At 33.4% G+C, this 18,305-nt stretch overlaps 2 protein-coding genes and 1 long non-coding RNA gene across 8 annotated transcripts in view; 1 reads left to right on the top strand and 2 right to left on the bottom strand.

Moving 5' to 3' along the window:
* The window catches only part of LOC127728572 (uncharacterized), an 879,051-nt gene that overhangs the window by 763,507 nt on the left and 97,239 nt on the right, over positions 1–18,305 (top strand). For 3 of the 6 annotated variants that reach the window (XR_007994186.1, XR_007994185.1, XR_007994187.1), the window contains exon 7: positions 7,763–8,041. The gene's annotated coding sequence lies outside the window, so the exon portion shown is untranslated. Of the gene's footprint in view, positions 1–7,762; positions 11,852–18,305 lie in introns of those variants that run through there. The other 3 variants (XR_007994189.1, XR_007994184.1, XR_007994188.1) reach the window with 1 other exon arrangement.
* Positions 185–7,769, bottom strand: LOC127728631 (uncharacterized). The gene is made up of 2 exons (XR_007994292.1): positions 3,970–7,769; positions 185–600 (listed from the first exon to the last, which is right to left on the bottom strand). It is a non-coding gene; the product is annotated as an uncharacterized LOC127728631 (long non-coding RNA).
* LOC127728599 (uncharacterized) lies at positions 12,550–18,256 on the bottom strand. Its single transcript, XM_052236143.1, has 3 exons — positions 18,038–18,256; positions 16,295–17,845; positions 12,550–13,059 (listed from the first exon to the last, which is right to left on the bottom strand). The coding sequence occupies exon 2, from the start codon at positions 17,835–17,837 to the stop codon at positions 16,881–16,883; it is 957 nt and encodes a 318-aa protein (XP_052092103.1). The 5' UTR covers positions 17,838–17,845; positions 18,038–18,256; the 3' UTR covers positions 12,550–13,059; positions 16,295–16,880.

Raw genomic sequence — 18,305 nt, 5'->3', positions numbered from 1 at the left:
ATAATCTCAATCAAATTTCCAATGGAGTTTGCAACCATAATTACCCATTTAAATTTACCATAGTGCTAACTTAATCTATTTTATAATAGAATTTAAAATATAGTGCCAAATCTTTCATATGGATTTTTTTGTAAAAAAAAAGATGCAACATTTGCAGATATTTTTACTGGTCTTCCTTTATAAATATGCATTTCTTTAAACATAATTTAAAAGCAGTGTAAGGGAAGTAACCAAAACGTTGTATTTGGATTACCTCCCTTACACTGTTTTAAATTATCTTAATTGTTCGATTTATCTCCCTTACACTGCTTTAAATTATGTTTTGTACTAAAGTATGTGTCCATTAACCAGGACAACCTTGTTTTTCCCCCTTTTTTGCCCCTAATTCCTAAACGGTTTGAGCCATAACCCCCCAAAGCAAATCCTAACCATCCCTTTGTGGTATGGAAACTTGTAGTATAATTTCAGAGAGAGCTCCATACACCGTTCTACAGTTATTGTCTGGAAACTAGAAAATGCTTATTTTTGGCCCCTAATTCCTTAACTGTTGGAACCATAACCCCCTAAATCAATCCCCACCTTCCTTTTGTGGTATTGAACCTTATGGTAAAATTTCAAAGAGATCCATTCACTTTAACTAAAGTTAGAGTGCGAAAACCAATGTGTCTTCGGACGACGACGCCGGACGACGACGACGACGACGACGACGCCAACGTCATACCAATATACGACCGCAAAATTTTTTTGCGGTCGTATAAAAAGCACTATTTTGTGTCAGAGTAGGGCTACTTTTACATACGTTCTAAATTAGAGGGAGTAATTGGTGGTCTGACATCTTCGGACGGACTTTTAAGTCATAGACAAGACTTCCGTTTAGGACTGTTTTATAATTACACATAATTTTCATAAGTACTTGGGGACAGAACAATTATTTTGGCGCTTTTCTGTATACTATGATCATACATATACTATAAATAAAGTGTATTTGCTATTTACTATCAATTCCAAGTTTACTATCCACGGCGGTCACTGATATATTATAGAGAGTCTCTATATAATATATATCAGTGACCGCCGTGGATAGTAAATTTGGAATTGATAGTAAATAGCAAATACACTTTATTTATAGTATATGTATGTTTATAGTATACAGAAAAACGCCAAAATAATTGAAATTAACAGAAAAAAAATAGCGGACTTTTGAAAAAAGGGAGAGGGCTAAAAAAAATTGTCCTGTCCCCAAGTACCTATGACTTTTGATACCTTTCCTGAAATTCTCCAGTCATAAAATCTTTTACAAAAATACATCCAACTACAGTTTACATACTTTCAACCACGCCCTAAATGCCAGCGGTTTCGCAGGTGTGTTCTAGTATCATTTACATTAGCAACAATACGGGTAAATGTCATTCGGTGATGTCAAACACGATGTAAGTGTTACCCACCTTATCTAAAATAAATAGGGTTCGTTTTCTTTTTAATGAGACTATTAAATAGTAAAAGTCAAAATAGTACTATTTTAACAAGAAGCTCCATGGCTTGCCTCATATATGCTTTTCACAGAACGAAAGTAACATTTTGCAAGTGCTCTGCTGGCTGTTTTTTTTTTCGATTTTTTTTAAAGTAGCATCATTTGTAATAGACCTTAACTGTCAAGTTTCGTTTTCTACAAAATATTTCTTTTTTAAAATTGGATCACTGGACCACATTTTAACCACCTTTACACTTTATACCAATTACCTTTTAAAGCATATTTCTGCATGGTTTGTTTTCATTTCATTACCTGTTCTTGAAAAGAAAAACAAATCCAACTTCCATATGGGTTTCAATGTAAACTTTGAACTCAGCTGTCGACCATTTTGAAATTATGATGATCATCAAATTCTCTACACTTGTTAATAAAATGCTCCGCTGGGCGCAGCTTGATACGACCGCAGAAGTCGAATCCTGAACAGTTGGGGCAAGTATGGACACAACATTCAAGCTTGATACAGCACTGAATTTGGATTGTGATTAACTATTTGACACAGCATAAGTTTCTGACACAAAATGAATGTGGTCTAAGAACTTAAATTTTTTTAATTGACCTATTCAAACCATATCATTATTATTTGCTTTTATATATAAATCAGAAATAACCAATTTAAAATGGAAAATTTTAAAGAAAAAAAAGGAAAATAAAATCCCTCCTCAAATTTTTTGAACCCCCTTATGATTCATCACCCTTAAACTCAATCCCAGCCTTCCCTTTGTGGTATGGTACCTTGCAGTACAATTTCAGAGAGATCCGTACACTTGAACACAAGTTATTGTCTGGAAACTAGAAAAATGTTTGTTTTTTTACCCCTTTTTGGCCCCAAATTCCTAAACGTTTGGGGCAACTACCCCCAAACTCAAACCCAGCTTTCCCTATGTGATATGGAACCTAGTAGTACAATTTCAGAAAGATCCATACACTAACACACAAGTTATTGTCCTGAAACTAGAAAAAGGCTTGTTTTTTTGGCCCCCAATTCCTAAAATTTTGAGGCCATTACCCCTAAAATCAATCCCAGCCTTCCCTTTGTGGTATGGTACCTAGCAGTACAATTTCAGAGAGATCCGTACACTTGAACACAAGTTATTGTCTGGAAACTAGAATAAACTGCTTCGCTGAGCGCAGCTGGATACGCCCGCAGAGGTCTAACCCTAACAGTTGGGGCAAAAATGGACACAATATTCAAGCTTGATACAGGTCTGAATTTGGATTGTAATTAAATATTTGACATACATCTATTATAGGTTTCTGAATAAATGTAGTCAAAGAACTTGAAGTTGGTTATATGAATTGAATTTATATTCAATTAAAGATTTCTTGCTGTTGTGCAATACACTGTGCTGTTGCGCAATACTTAGTAAATCTGTTGTCAGACTATAAACAAATAAAATTTATAAAACTCTAAAAGGAGCTTACATCAAAAGATATAAACAGTTCACCAAAGTTTCATACATTTTTGAGTTTTTGTCTGAAAACTGGAAAATCCCCCCTTTTTTAATGAATAAACCCCATAATTCGGAAATTTAAAATCTAAAATTTATAAAATTCTAAAGGGAGCTTACATCAATAGATACCAACAATTCATCAAAGTTTCATGAGAACTGCTGAATGCATTTTTGAGTTATTGTCCGAAAACTGGAAAATCCCCCTTTTTTTTATGAATAAAACCCCATAACTCGGAAACGTAAAATCTAAAATTTATAAAAAATGAAAGGGAGCTCACATCAATAGATATAAACAATTCACCAAAGTTTTAAGCAAATTGGTTAAAGCGTATTTGAGTTAATGTCCGACATGTTGACGACGGACGGACGGACGTACAACGGTATACCATAATACGTCCCGTAAACGGGCGTATAAAAATGCTTATTTTTGGCCCCTTATTCCTAAATGTTTTAGGCAATTATCCCCAAACTCATTTCCAGCTTTCCCTTTGTGATATGGAACTTTGTAGTACAATTTCAGAAAAATCCATACACTTACACACAAGTTATTGTCATGAAACTAGAAAAATGCTTGTTTTTTGCCCCTTATTCCTAAAATTTTGAGGCCATTACCCCCAAAATCAATCCCAGCATTCCCTTTGTGATATGGAACCTTGTGGTACAATGTCAGAGATAATTTTATTGGTTCAAAATCCAAAATTATAGGATTGTTACCAAGACAATACATAAACATACAAACAAAATCTGACCACATTATAAACATTATATATATATATATAACTGTATATCCCCTCCATTATTAAAAGAAAATATTGTTACAATAATAAATGAATGTATATAATCTCTGCTGAGGAGGTGAGATCCATACACTAACACACAAGTTATGTCTGGAAGTTACAAAAATGCTTATTTTTGGCCCCTAATTCCTTAACTGTTGGTACCATAACCCCCAAAATAAATCCCAACCTTCCTTTTGTGGTATTGAACCTTATGGTAAAATTTCATAGAGATCCATTCACTTAAACTAAAGTTAGAGTGCGAAAACCAATGTGTCTTCGGATGACGACAACGCCGGACGACGCCAATGTCATACCAATATACGACCGCAAAATTTTTTTGCAGTCGTATAAAAAGTTTGTGAAGACTTGAAATTTAAAAAAAATTACCCTTGGCATCAGAAGTTGAACCACGTGGTTAAATAGTACCAGGTAACATTTCTGCAAAGTTTTTTTATTTACTACATTCATTCATGTTCAGGAAATCAAAATGCATTTTCCGTTCAAGGTAAACTTTGACCTACAATGGCAACCATCTTACGATCACCAAGATATCAAAACTTCAGGACCTTCACAACAATATGAAAGCTTTCAGAAGAACAAAGACACACACAAAGTGAGGCAAAAGCTCATGCTGTGCTTTATAAAATGAAGTAAATACAGAGAATACCTCAATTTAGTCTAACAGTTTAAAATTTATAAAATTTGGTCAAATTAAGGTAATTATTGTGAAATGCAATAGAAGGTGCAGAGAATGGTATATCATTTATAGAAACAAAAACATAAAATATGGTCCTGAAATACACTCTTTGTATCATTGCTGGTCTTTTACTTTCCGGTATATATCCATCTGTTTTTTAATCACTGCTTTACATAATATACACATTACATGTTACCTTATACCAATATTGTATAGGAAACCTTACCACAATGAAGCATTTAGATCATTATGGCATAAGGAACTATACAAATAATGTTTTCTCTTGTATATACTCTTTACATTTACATTTGTGCTGTTGAAGAGCCCAAAATTTAGTCTCAATATTTAATTCACAATCTGACAATTTTTCATTATATTCTTTTTACATAAATCAGGCAGTTTGCTTCTCGCTTTAACCTTTTACATTTGTCATTTCAGAGCCTTTGATAGCTTGCTTCGCAGTATGGGTTTTGCTCATTGTTGAAGGCTGTATAGTGACCTACTGTTCCAATCTTCTGTGTCATTTGGTCTCCAGTGGAGAGTTGTCTCATAGGCAATCATACCACATCTACTTATTTTTATATTGTAATAGAGATTTTTTTATTTATAAATAAAATATGTAAGATGTTAATGACGCAGCAACCTGAAGACAAGATCTCTATACTGTTGCAAAATGTCCTCCACTGATGCATGTTCAGTAAATAGGATTATTGTTTCTCTATAAAATGTTTTTCAAGTTTATGTAGTTGTGTCATAGTGGTACAATAGCAGAAAAAATGGACAAAAACACATTTCTCTAGTTCTAAATGAAAGAATCGATATTGGGGTACAATATAGTTGAATATGATGGCAACCAATCCTACCAAGTTGTGAAATATTTTCAAACAGTCTCATAAGAGTTGAATTCACAGGTGTTATTGAATTATGATATTCCAAAAAATGGTTTAAGTTCTCTTACTCCCAGAAAAATGACCTAATCAAAATGACTGTATACAGTGGCAGATTCAGAAATTTTCATAAGGGGTTGGGCACTGACTGCCACAAGAGGGGGCCCCGCTACAGTCATGCTTTAGTATTCCCTAAATAAGCAACAACATTTTTCCCACAAAAATCCGCCCCTGGTATAATATGGTCATCTACATGTGACTGCAAACAATCCAACTAAGTATGACACTTTTCTGTCAAACAGTCTCAAAGGAGTAGCTTTCGTAGTGTCATTGTTACAATACTACAAAATATGGTCAAAGTCCAATTACTCTAGAGAGGTGATCTAGTGATCACAGATTCCATCCATCTGCAGATCAGGATTTTCTAAAGTGGTCCGAATGTTCCATTAAATTTCAATCAATTTGAAAAAGAGCTTCAATATTTGATATTATCTAGAAACCAAAAATATTTTATTTTTATTTTTTCCAACAATCAAGTACTATAACTCTGGAGTGATATAAGTGAAAACAATGAAATATCAAACATAACTGGTCTTTAGTGTTCCAAAATATTTCATTAAAATTAATTTCAATAAAATGCTTCACTGAGCGCAGCCTGATACGACCACAGAGGTCGAAACCCTGAACAGTTAGGGCAAATTTGGATATAATATTCAAGCTTGATACCGACTGAATTTTGATTGTGATCAAATTTTTGACACAATATAAGTTTCTGACACAAAATAAATATGGTAAAAGATCTTACAAATCTATTGCGCAATACTGTGCAATTGAAGATTACTTCTTGAAACTTTTACAAAATTTAAAATTTGAAAATTTTTGAAAAAATTATGACATCCTTAAAAAAATTTGAAACCCTAATTCCTACATGTTTGAGGCAATTACCCCCAAACTCAATCCCAGCCTTCCCTTTGTGATATGGAACCTTATGGTACAATATCAGAGAGATCCATACACTTACACACAAGTTATTGTCCGGAAACTACAAACATTGTTGGTTTTGGGCCCTTAATTCCTAAAATGTTTGCCCCATAACCCCTAATATGAATCCCAACCTTCTACTTGTGGTATTAAACATTGTACAATTTCAGAGCAATCGAAATACTTATACACAAGTTATTATCCTGAAACTAGAAAAATGTTTGTTTTGGGCCCTTTCAGGCCCCTAATCCCTAAACGGTTGGGACCATCATCCCCAAAATCAATCCCAACTTTCCTTTTGTGGTATTGAACCTTCTCAAAATTTTCATAGAGATCCATTAACTTAAACTAAAGTTATTGTCCAGAAACCAATGTGTCTTCGAATGACGACGCAGACGATGACGACATCATACCATTATACGTTCGCAAAAAAAAAAATTTTTTTGCGGTCGTATAAAAAGTGGTTTTCTATTTATCATCTGGAAACCACAACAGTTAATACCATAAATCTGGAAGGGTGAGAGTGAAGAATACAACAAAACTGAAATTAACCAGTCTTTAGTGGTCCAAAACATTCCTTTAAAATTTCAATTCAATAAAAAAAGAAGTCTTCTATTTATCATCTGGAAACCACAGTTTGAATTTTTTCAACATTCAATACCATAAATATGGAAAGGTGAAAGTGAAGAATACAACAAAACTGAAATTAACCATTCTTTAGTGGTCCAAAACATTCTTTATGGCTTTAAAATTTCAATTCAATCAAAAAAGAAGTCTTCTATTTATCAACTGGAAACCAAAAGTGTGACGGATGAACAGACAGACAAGACAGATGGATGGACACAAGGATTGCTGTATACCCCAGACTCTTGTCAAATAAAAATGGTGGTACAAAATAGTCAACTACACATTATGGCCAACAATCCTACCAAGTATGAGACCTTTCTGTAAAATGGTCTCAAAAGGTATGATCACAAGGTGTCCTGTAACAATACTTTAAAAAAAGTCAAAGTCCCAAAGCTTCCATAAATAAATGGGGATGTGTCCATGGGACACAGATGATGCCCGAGCTTGCATATAACGTTATAAAGGGACATAACTCAAGAACGGTAAAAGTGACACTACCATAATTATAGTTAGTCTATTGCTTTTAGTATCCGAGAAACAGACTTAATAACAAAATTGAACACTGACCAATGAACCATACAAACGAGGTCTAGGTTAGATGAACCCTGCCAGACAACATATTAGTTGTCCCATTAGCAATCATACCTCATCTCCTTATTATACGACCGCAAAAAAAATTTTGTGGTCGTATATTGGTATGACGTTGGCGTCGTCGTCCGTAGACACATTAGTTTTCGCACTCTTACTTAAGTTTAAGTGAATGGATCTCAATGAAATTTTACCATAAGGTTCAATACCACAAAAGGAAGGTGGGGATTGATTTTGGGGGTTATGGTACCAACAGTTAAGGAATTAGGGGCCAAAAATAAGCATTTTTGTAACTTCCAGACATAACTTGTGTGTAAGTGTATGGATCTCTCTGACATTGTACCACAAGGTTCCATATCACAAAGGGAATGCTGGGATTGATTTTGGGGGTAATTGCCTCCAAATTTTAGGAATTAGGGGCCAAAAAACAAGCATTTTTCTAGTTTCATGACAATAACTTGTGTGTAAGAGTATGGATCTTTATGAAATTGTACTACAAGGTTCCATATCACAAAAGGAAAGCTGGAAATGAGTTTGGGGGTAATTGACCAAAAAGCTTACGAAGAAGGGGCCAAAAAGGGGCCAAATATAAGCATTTTTCTAGTTTCCAGACAATTACTTGTGTTCAACTGTATGGATCTCTCTGAAATTGTACTGCAAGGTACCATACCACAAAGGGAAGGCTGGGATTGATTTTGGGGGTAATTCCCTCAAAATTTTAGGAATTAGGGGCCATAAAAGGGCATTTTATTTTTATATGCAATGATTCCATACACCAGATATATATCGGACCTGTTGCCTTTAGTATCTATCTGAAAAACAGACATAACCATGGACATTGACTTAAGAAGTGATGATCAATGAACATGAGGTCAAGGTAAGATGAAACTTGCCAGACAGACATGTACATTTTACAATCATTGCTTACAGTATCTTAGAAATAGACCAAACTGACTAAACTTAACATTTCCCAATGAACCATGAAAAAGGTCAAGGTCAAATAAGCCTGCCAGAAAAAAAAAGTACACCTTTCAATTTTTCCATATACCATATAGAGCTGATCTTTTGCTTATAGTATCCAAGGCAGAGATTGAAAATAAATGGGGAATGAGTCCATGGGACACAGATGATGCCCCCCCCTTGCGTATCATATAAAGTTATAAAGGGACATAACTGAAGAACGGTAAAAGTGACTCTACCAAAGTTCAAACTTGATCTGTATTTTGTGGTAATAAACATTTGGTTGAGGCAAACTAAGAGAACGGAAACGAAAAATTCAGCAATTTTCCCATTTGTGAAGGGGCATAACTCTAGAACGGTTAAAGTGACACCACCAAAATTCAAACTTGATCTGTATTTTGTGGCAATAAGCATTGTGTATAAGTTTCATAACATTTGGTTGAGGCAAACTAAATTTTAGAGAACGGAAACCAACATTGGGATGTACGGACGTACAGATGGACAAGGGTAAAACTTAATGCCCCCTCTGCTACGGCGGGGGCATAAAAATTATTTTTTACATTGACCAATGAGCCATTAAAATGAAGTCAAGGTCAGACAAAATCTACAGTCAAACATGTACACCTTACAATCATTCCAAACACCAAATATAGTTGACGTTTTGCTTATGATATCTGAGATATGGACTTAACCCCCGCTTGCATATCATATAAAGTTATAAAGGGACATAACTGAAGAACAGTAAAAGTGACACTACCCAAATTTGTACTTGATCTGAGTTTTGTGGTAATAAGTATTGTGTATAAGTTTCATAACATTTGGTTGAGGCTAACTTAAGTTAGAGAACGAAAATGTAAAATTCAGTAATTTTTCCATTTGCATAACTCTAGAACGGTTAAAGTGACACCACCAAAATTCAAACTTGATCTGTATTTTGTGGTAATAAGCATTGTGTATAAGTTTGACTTTCATAACATTTGGTTGAGGCAAACTAAAGTTAGAGAACAGAAACCAACTTTGGGACGTACGGACGGACAAGGGTAAAACTTAATGCCCCTCCGCTATGACGGGGGCATAAAAAAAACATGAATTCAAACAAAATTTAGTTTTGGACCCTTTGGACCTTAATATGGACTAATTTGAAAACAGGACCCAAAATTAATAAACTGCTTCGCTGAGCGCAGCTAGATACGCCCGCAGAGGTCCAACCCTGAACAGTTGGGGCAAAAATGGACACAATATTCAAGCTTGATTCAGGTCTGACTTTGGATTGTAATTAAATATTTGACATATAATAGGTTTCTGAATAAATGTAGTCAAAGAACTTGAAATTGGTTATATGAATTGAATATATATTCCATTAAAGATTTCTTGCTATTGTACAATACTTAGTAAATCTGTTGTCAAGACTATAAACAAATAAAGTTCAATTAATTCCCAATGTCATATTAGAAATTTATGAAAATAAAAAAGGAGCTTACATCAATAGATATAAACAATTCACCAAAGTTTCATGAGAATTGGTGACAGCATTTTAGAGTTATTGTCCGAAAACTGGAAAATCACCCCCTTTTTTTAATGTATAAAACCCCATAACTCAGAAATGTAAAATGTAAAATTTATAAAATTCTAAAAGGAGCTTACATCAATACATACAAACAATTCACCAAAGTTTCATAAGAACTGCTGAAAGCATTTTTGAGTTTTTGTCCGAAAACTGGAAAATCCCCCCTTTTTTTATGAATAAAACCCATAACTCGGAAAAGTAAAATCTAAATTTTATAAAAAAACGAAAGGGAGCTCACGTCAATAGATATAAACAATTCACCAAAGTTTTATGCAAATTGGTTAAAGCAATTTTGAGTTAATGTCCGACATGTTGACATCGGTATACCATAATACGCCCCGTAAATGGGCGTATAAAAATCTAAATGCACAGTTAGATTCAGCATATCATAGAACCACAAAGTTAGAGTGCGTAAACCAATATGTCTTCGGACAATGACGACGATGCCAACGTCATACCAATATACGACCCCAAAACTTTTTTGCGGTCGTATAAAAACCTCAAACAATTCAAGATTTTAAATTAATCCTCATTGAAATTGGTTAAAAGATTTGTATTTATTTTCAATTGAAGATTTCTTGCTGTTGTGCAAAACTTTGCTGTTGCGCAATACTTAGTAAATCTGTTTTCAAACTGAATATAATAATTTACACACCCTGTTTGGTGTGTATCTCCTGCCATATCAGTATTTGTTGTTTCTTTATATAGATCAGAAATAATTTATGTTAGAACCAGCTTAGCCAGTATTAGAAAGGTCTTGTTTTAGGCCCCTATTTGGCCTCTAGTTTCTTAACCATTAAAGCCACAACCCACAAAATCCTTCCCAACCTTCTGCGTGTGGTATGGAACCTTGTGGTACAATTTCATAGAGATCCATGGACTAATACTTAAGTATTTGTCCGGAAACTAGAATAAACTGCTTCGCTGAGCGCAGCTGGATATGACCGCAGAGGTCCAACCCTGAACAGTTGGGGCAAAAATGGACACAATATTCAAGCTTGATACAGGTCTGAATTTGGATTGTAATTAAATATTTGACACATTATAGGTTTCTGACACAGAATAAATGTAGTCAAAGAACTTGAAATTGGTTATATGATTTGAATTTATATTCAATTGAAGATTTCTTGCTGTTGTGCAATACACTGTGCTGTTGCGCAATTCTTAGTAAGTCTGTTTTCAGACTATGTACAAAGAATAAGAAAAATAAATTGTGACCCCAAATTTTTCTTTGGAAAATTGACAATTTCTTAAATCTTGAGAAAAAAATATTGACCAACCCCTCCAAAACAAATTTGTTTTTTAACCCCCCCCCCTTTTTTGCAGAAATTTTCTTTTTAATTTCTTAAATCTTGTTGAAAAAAAATAATGAAATTCCTGAACAGTTTGGGCAATTACCCCCAAAATGAATCCCAACCTTCTACTTGTGGTATTGAACCTTGTGGTACAATTTCAGAGCAATCAAAATACTTATACACAATTTATTGTCCTGAAACTAGAAAAATGCTTGTTTTGGTACCCCTTTTTGGCCCCTAATTCCTAAATGGTTGGGACCATCAACCCCATACTACCTTTTGTGGTATTGAACCTTTTGATAAAATTTCATAGAGATCCATACACTTAAACTAAAGTTATTGTCCGGAAACCAAATGTCTTCGGACGACGACGACGCTGACAACAACGTGATAGCAATATACGACCCCAAATTTTTTTGCGGTCGTATAAAAATGCCTTTTTTGGCATCTTTTTTACCCTTAATTCCAAAACAGTTGGGACCATAACCCCCAAAATCAATCCCAACCTTCCTTTTGTGCTATTGAACCTTGTGATTAAATTTCATAGAGATCCATTCACTTAAAGTTATTGTCAGGAAACCAAATGTCTTCGGATGACAACATGATAGCAATATACGAACGAAAAATTTTTGCGGTTGTATAAACAACAATCTCAGATCTACATTCTGTTAATGTCAATAAGCATCAATTTTAGTTGTACTGCTTGATGAACTGCCTAACCTTTTTTAGTGTGCGTGTTTTTGCTGCATTTAACATAATTTTGTACTCAATACCATCATCTCTCTCATTTCATGATCATCTCAGCCTTCACGATAAACTTTTGAGTCCACAAGCCCGAAGCTCAGTTTTTTGAAAATTTTAGTTGGATTCTGTTGGCTTGTAGAGAAAAAATTTACAAGCCTGAAAGCAATTTTACAAGCCAATGCTGTAGGACTTGTGGTTAAGCGTGAAGACTGTCATCTTTTTTTTCCCATACAATATATGAAATGTTTTGTAAACACTCTAAGCATTCTACATTTTTTGTTTGAAAATTGTCAGATTGTGAATTAACTTAAAGTTACCATGTTCTTTCAACTATTTACTGTATGATTTATGCTGCACCTTGTAATGGCTCAGTATGTGGCATTCTTCTGTAAAGATACTTATTAAAACATTGTTATGGTAAAAAAGGACAATGAGACACACATTCTTCAAAACGTAACATTTTAATCATGTCATTATCTTTATAATACAGTAACATGCAATATTAACAATACAATAATTGTCAAAAATAGCACTGCACTAAATGTAACAAGTTTCGAACAAATAAATTCCTTATCATCATAATAACAATTATTTTTTACAGATAAATATCTGTGAACGCCCAAAAGTAACTAACATTCCTTTTACTCAAATGCATTCTTCAAGAAAAAAAAAATTTCTTTCGAGAAATCAAATCTCTTTGGTAAAAATATGCATCCCAAATCATTCCAATTTTGTAAGCTTGCAATAATTAGCATGCTTTTCTATTGATGCCAAAAAATATTACAGAAATAATTAAAATTTCAGATTTTGAATTTCCCCAACCTTATTCATTTTGACAGCCTACAACTGTATATCACCTTCTTGATACTACCCGATTTATAATTCCCGGGAAATGCTTCTTTCTTTCTCTACATTCACTTGGCTCCAAACATTTCACCAACAGGATTCACAACTGAATAGTAAAAATTTCATCCTTAAGTGATGTGAACAACTAAGTTATGCATAAAAGAGAATAATACAATCTTTCTTTTTTCACTTTACAATTCTAGTCCAAAGAATTTTTTTTTTTTATACTTGTAAGTTTCATAATACTGCTCATGTAAATGTACACTGAACTTCATTAAATTGCAGAATTTCATTTAACATGTTTTAAAGCATACCTTTTTTTATTTCATTTAACATGTTTAAAAGCATACTTTTTGTTAAAATATTATTCTCTCTCAATGCATATTTCATACATTTAAAAGTTGGAATTTCAAAATTTTAAATCTAATAAAATGCTCCGCTGGGGCGCAGCTTGATACGACCGCAGAGGTCAAACCCTGAACAGTTGGGGCAAGTATGGACACAACATTCAAGCTTGATACAGCACTGAATTTGGATTGTAATTAAATATTTGACACAGCATAGGTTTCTGACACAGAATGAAAGTGGTCTAAGAACTTATAATTTTTTAATTTACCTATTCATACATGTGATGGACTGTGAAACTCAGATCAGGAGATCGGGAAATTTTGGTCAGGAGATTAGGACTCAGATCAGGAGGTTTTTAATCGACATAAATTTTGTCGTGAGTGTAACCGTGTGCTGTAAAAATGGTCTTTTAAAGTGTGTTTTCTTCAACTTTCCATCCAATTTATTATGTTTATAGTACCCTTGTACTTATAAAGTTTCTCCATCTTTATATTTTACATGTTCAATCTAACAATTTTTTTTTTCAGTATGTTCTTTAAATTTTTTACTTCATATTCTATAAAACATTTATTGCAACCAGAACATTTGTTTAACTATCTGCAAATAGCTTTTGTTTGCATACTCAGAAAATCATTCTTACTGTACAACAAGGGTCATAGTTATTATATAAATTTCAATTTAAGCCTTGAAAGGAAGTATAGAATCCTCAAATAATTTTCAAATTATTATTTTTTTATTTGTCCTAAGACATTTAAAATCATTTATTTACCATCCTTTTATGATTATTTGTTCAATTTATATTTTATTTATATTCTTTTAAAAATTTTCATTATTAAAAGGAAAGTAACTTAAAACAGGATAAATCAAGGGAAGTAACCCAATAAATACACAGTTTTTGTTACACAACGGCAGTTAGCCTGAGGTAAAAAATCATTGATTACCAGTATGTTTGACACCCAAGCTGACAAGTGAAGCCATATAATTATGCATGTTAATTGATTTACAGGTAAAATATAACTTCAGGTAATGTGAGTTACACCAGATGCCTGAGATGATATGTTGGGCAGAAATTTTTCATTCATGAAAAATTTCATACACGGGATTATAATTTTCCTCTTCAACCGGAGGTCAGGAGGAGACTCCTGAAAACAGGATTATTGTACACCTGTCGGGAGGTTCACATGTATGCTATTCAAACCAATTATATTATTATTTGCTTTTATATATAAATCAGAAATAACCAATTTAAAATGGAAAATTTTAAAGAAAAAAAAGGGAAAAAAAATCCCCCCCCCCAAATTTTTTGAACCCCCTTATGATTCATCGCCCCCACACTCAATCCCAGCTTTCCCTTTGTGGTATGGTACCTTGCAGTACAATTTTAGAGAGATCCATTCACTTGAACACAAGTTATTGTCTGGAAACTAGAAAAATGCTTGTTTTTTTTGTCCCTTTTTGGCCCCTAATTCCTAAACGTTTAGGGCAATTACCCCCAAACTCCAACCCAGCTTTCCCTTTGTGATATGGAACCTTGCAGTACAATTTCATAAAGATCCATACACTTACAAACAAGTTATTGTCCTGAAACTAGAAAAATGCTTGTTTTTTGCCCCTTTTTGGCCCCTAATTCCCAAAATTTGGAGGAAATTACCCCCAAAAATCAATCCCAGTATTCCCTTTGTGATATGGAACCTTGTGATACAATGTCAGAGAGATCCATACACTTACACACAAGTTATTGTCATGAAACTAGAAAAATGCTTGTTTTTTGCCCCTTTTTGGCCCCTAATTCCTAAAATTTGGAGGCAATTACCCCCAAAATCAATCCCAGCATTCCCTTTGTGATATGGAACCTTGTGGTACAATGTCAGAGAGATCCATATATTTACACACAAGTTATGTCTGGAAGTTACAAAATTGCTTATTTTTGGCCCCTTTTTGGCCCCTAATTCCTTAACTGTTAGTACCATAACCCCCAAAATCAATCCCCACCTTCCCTTTGTCGTATTGAACCTTATGGTAAAATTTCATTGAGATCCATTCACTTAAACTAAAGTTAGAGTGCGAAAACTAATGTGTATTCGGACGACGACGCCGGACGACGACGACGCCAACGTCATACCAATATACGACCACAAAATTTTTTTTGCGGTCGTATAAAAACATATATGAAATGTATAGCTACATACAAAATCTTTCAAATGGAAGTCAAAATGACACCTGCATAATGAGTGCATTATAATTTAAATAAGAAAGATGAAAATCTATTTCAATAACTTATTTCAATGCATTTTGTTCTTGCAGGACAAGTATATCTCACGTGAAGAATTTTTCTTGATGATGATGATACCCCAAAAACATAAACTTGAAGCAAAGAAAATGAACATGCAAAAGAAACCTTATAATGTGAAATATATTGCTTAAATTTCTGAGTGTAAGATTTATATATCATGTATATCAAACAACATGTATGTTATGTTAGCTATATTTATTTGTTTTATATTATCACTATTGATTTTTTCATGATTTTACTTTAAGGTGGAGGAACAAAACAGCAAAGATAAAATCAAAACTTCAATTTGTGGTTATTAAATGTGCAAGACATGCTGCAATATGACTGTATTTAGGTTGTGAATATTTGATGCAAAACTTGTCCATGGGAAACTTGACAGAAAAATTTGTCTGAATCTGCTAAAAATCTTACTAAGCATTTTTTTTTTTTTTTTTACATATGTAGCATGTTTAAATAGTCTTCAAATTTACAAAATAAAACTTGAATAAAGGATAACCATTTACATGATTTATATTTAGCTTGAAACATGTCCAAAAATTTTTATGCAAAAAGGATATAGAATTAATTTATATTACAACATTTTTAAATCTAATATGTCTGAAATACTTTTGGAGAGTAAAGTTAATATCCCATCCCATTAAATGACAATAGACATGTTCACCTTTCCTTAGAAAAGGTGGTGACATGAAAGAGACCTTACCAAATATGGTAAAGAGCTGAAGAATTGGTATCCTATCAGCCTTCAGTTTCTCAATGGTAACAGCAACCTGTCAAAAGAACTGTAAGAGTCATTAGAATAATCTTCATAAATGAATTTACATGATATTTCTAGTTACAGTTTTAGGCTTTACAGCATTGTCCATAATCTGAATATTATTTAGAATGTATTTTCATCTGAGGCAATTATATATTTATCATCATGTAAATTTATTAACTTTCCATGCTTTATGACATTGTTAGTCATTTTACATATTGACTTTCAAGAACTTTATTATTTTCTTTAATAAAGCCTAAAACTGTTTACAATAATTTTTAAGTATTATTCAAAGTTAATATACTATACATTTGTACACTTTTTACAAAGAGTCAAACATTTTTTTTGTAATTTTTAAACCTGAACTGGGTGCTGTGATCATTTATAGCATCATTGTACTTAAATCTATTTACCAGTATCCAGAGTTGACCTTCTAATACCTGAAAGTCTATGTCCAGTTGATGGACATAATGAACATGCATGTACATTTGTACATGATCACCTCATCCTGATTTAAACAAATGAAGCAGTTTCAACTGCTACTTCCTTGGGCATTCCTTGAACACGATGCACAAAACTCCAACGACACATTTTCATTCTCGACATGAAGACAAACTCCTGCAGATTTCGATTTCTTGCAATGTTTTGTTTTCCCTTGATAGTCATGGTCATGTGCAGCACTTCTTTTGCGTTCCCTAAATGAACTTGTTAGTTTAACATTGGCATTTGGAATGTTTTTCAGCAAGTTTGACAATGTACTTTGATTCGCTAGAACACTTTTAAGATAATCAACTTCTTCCTCAAGAGCATTTTTGTGGTGCTCCAGCTTATCCATTTTGTCATTTAAATTGGCATTTTGAGATTGTAATGAATCAACTTCATCTTCAAGATTTTTAATATAAGCCTTTTTCTTTTCGCGATTCATTTTGGCTTGTTTTGCATTTTTCTTGTTTTTCTCATCAATGGCTTCAACTATCTCTTTCTCCATCTGAAACCTTGAACTAGTCCTTGGTGCAGTTATGACCTTGATCACTTTAACAGGTGGTAAAGTAGAGAAATTGCTATTTTTTGCTTCACTAGTGTTAACTGCCTTTGCTACAGTAGTGTTGGAAAGATCTTGCTTCCTGCAATTGATATCAGAATCCTGAGAGGTATCAGACACTTGACAGTGATATGCGTTTGTATTACTTGGAACAACTGGTGAAACAGACACAATGCTTGCTACATCAAAATCAGAAGCATCATTACTGTCAGTTTCACTAGCTAAGTAATTAGATAGTCCAGTGTCCAACAGATTCTCAAAATTTTCAAAGCATGGAGGGGACAGAGCTTTGAAAGAAATGTCATCTTCAAAGTCAGATATTATCGAATGCTGGGGACTACTCATGATACTAACCCCACTGTCTGATTCGTGGCTTGGTGATTTCTTCAATACATCATCTTTCTGTTCACCAAAGTTGATATCCACATTGATGATGCCGGTGTCCATTAGGTCATCTAGTAAACAAGGAGCAGATATTAACCTTTCCATTGTTAGATTATTGATTAATTAAATAAAAGTTATCAAAAATCTTTTCCCGAATTTGCAATAATTTATATTTTCAAATGTTCAATGTAAGTTTTAAAAAACAAAACTACAGTAAACTATACTATAGAGTGGAAAAATGTTTTTCTTTTTCAACAACTTACAAATTGTATGTCACTTTGCTACTGATATTCCTATCGTAATATACTCCGCTTCTAATATTAACTGTTCACTCACTGGTATTTTTTGGAAACTGTGTTTGAAAATTCCTAACAAACTATATAATACGTAGTCAATACGAAAGATACGTACCACCTACGTTTGCTGACGATCAGCAAAAATGTATCAATATTATTGGTTAATTTTATATGAAAAACTGTCAATTGTGGTAAGCTATTGGTTGGTTATTTCAGGTAATTACGTGTTCTAAAC

The sequence above is a fragment of the Mytilus californianus genome, unplaced genomic scaffold, assembly GCF_021869535.1.
Source record: "Mytilus californianus isolate M0D057914Y unplaced genomic scaffold, xbMytCali1.0.p SCAF_2, whole genome shotgun sequence".
Taxonomy (NCBI): Eukaryota; Metazoa; Mollusca; class Bivalvia; order Mytilida; family Mytilidae; genus Mytilus; species Mytilus californianus.
Note: the sequence above shows the minus strand (reverse complement) of the source record. Positions and strands in the feature narration are given on the sequence as shown.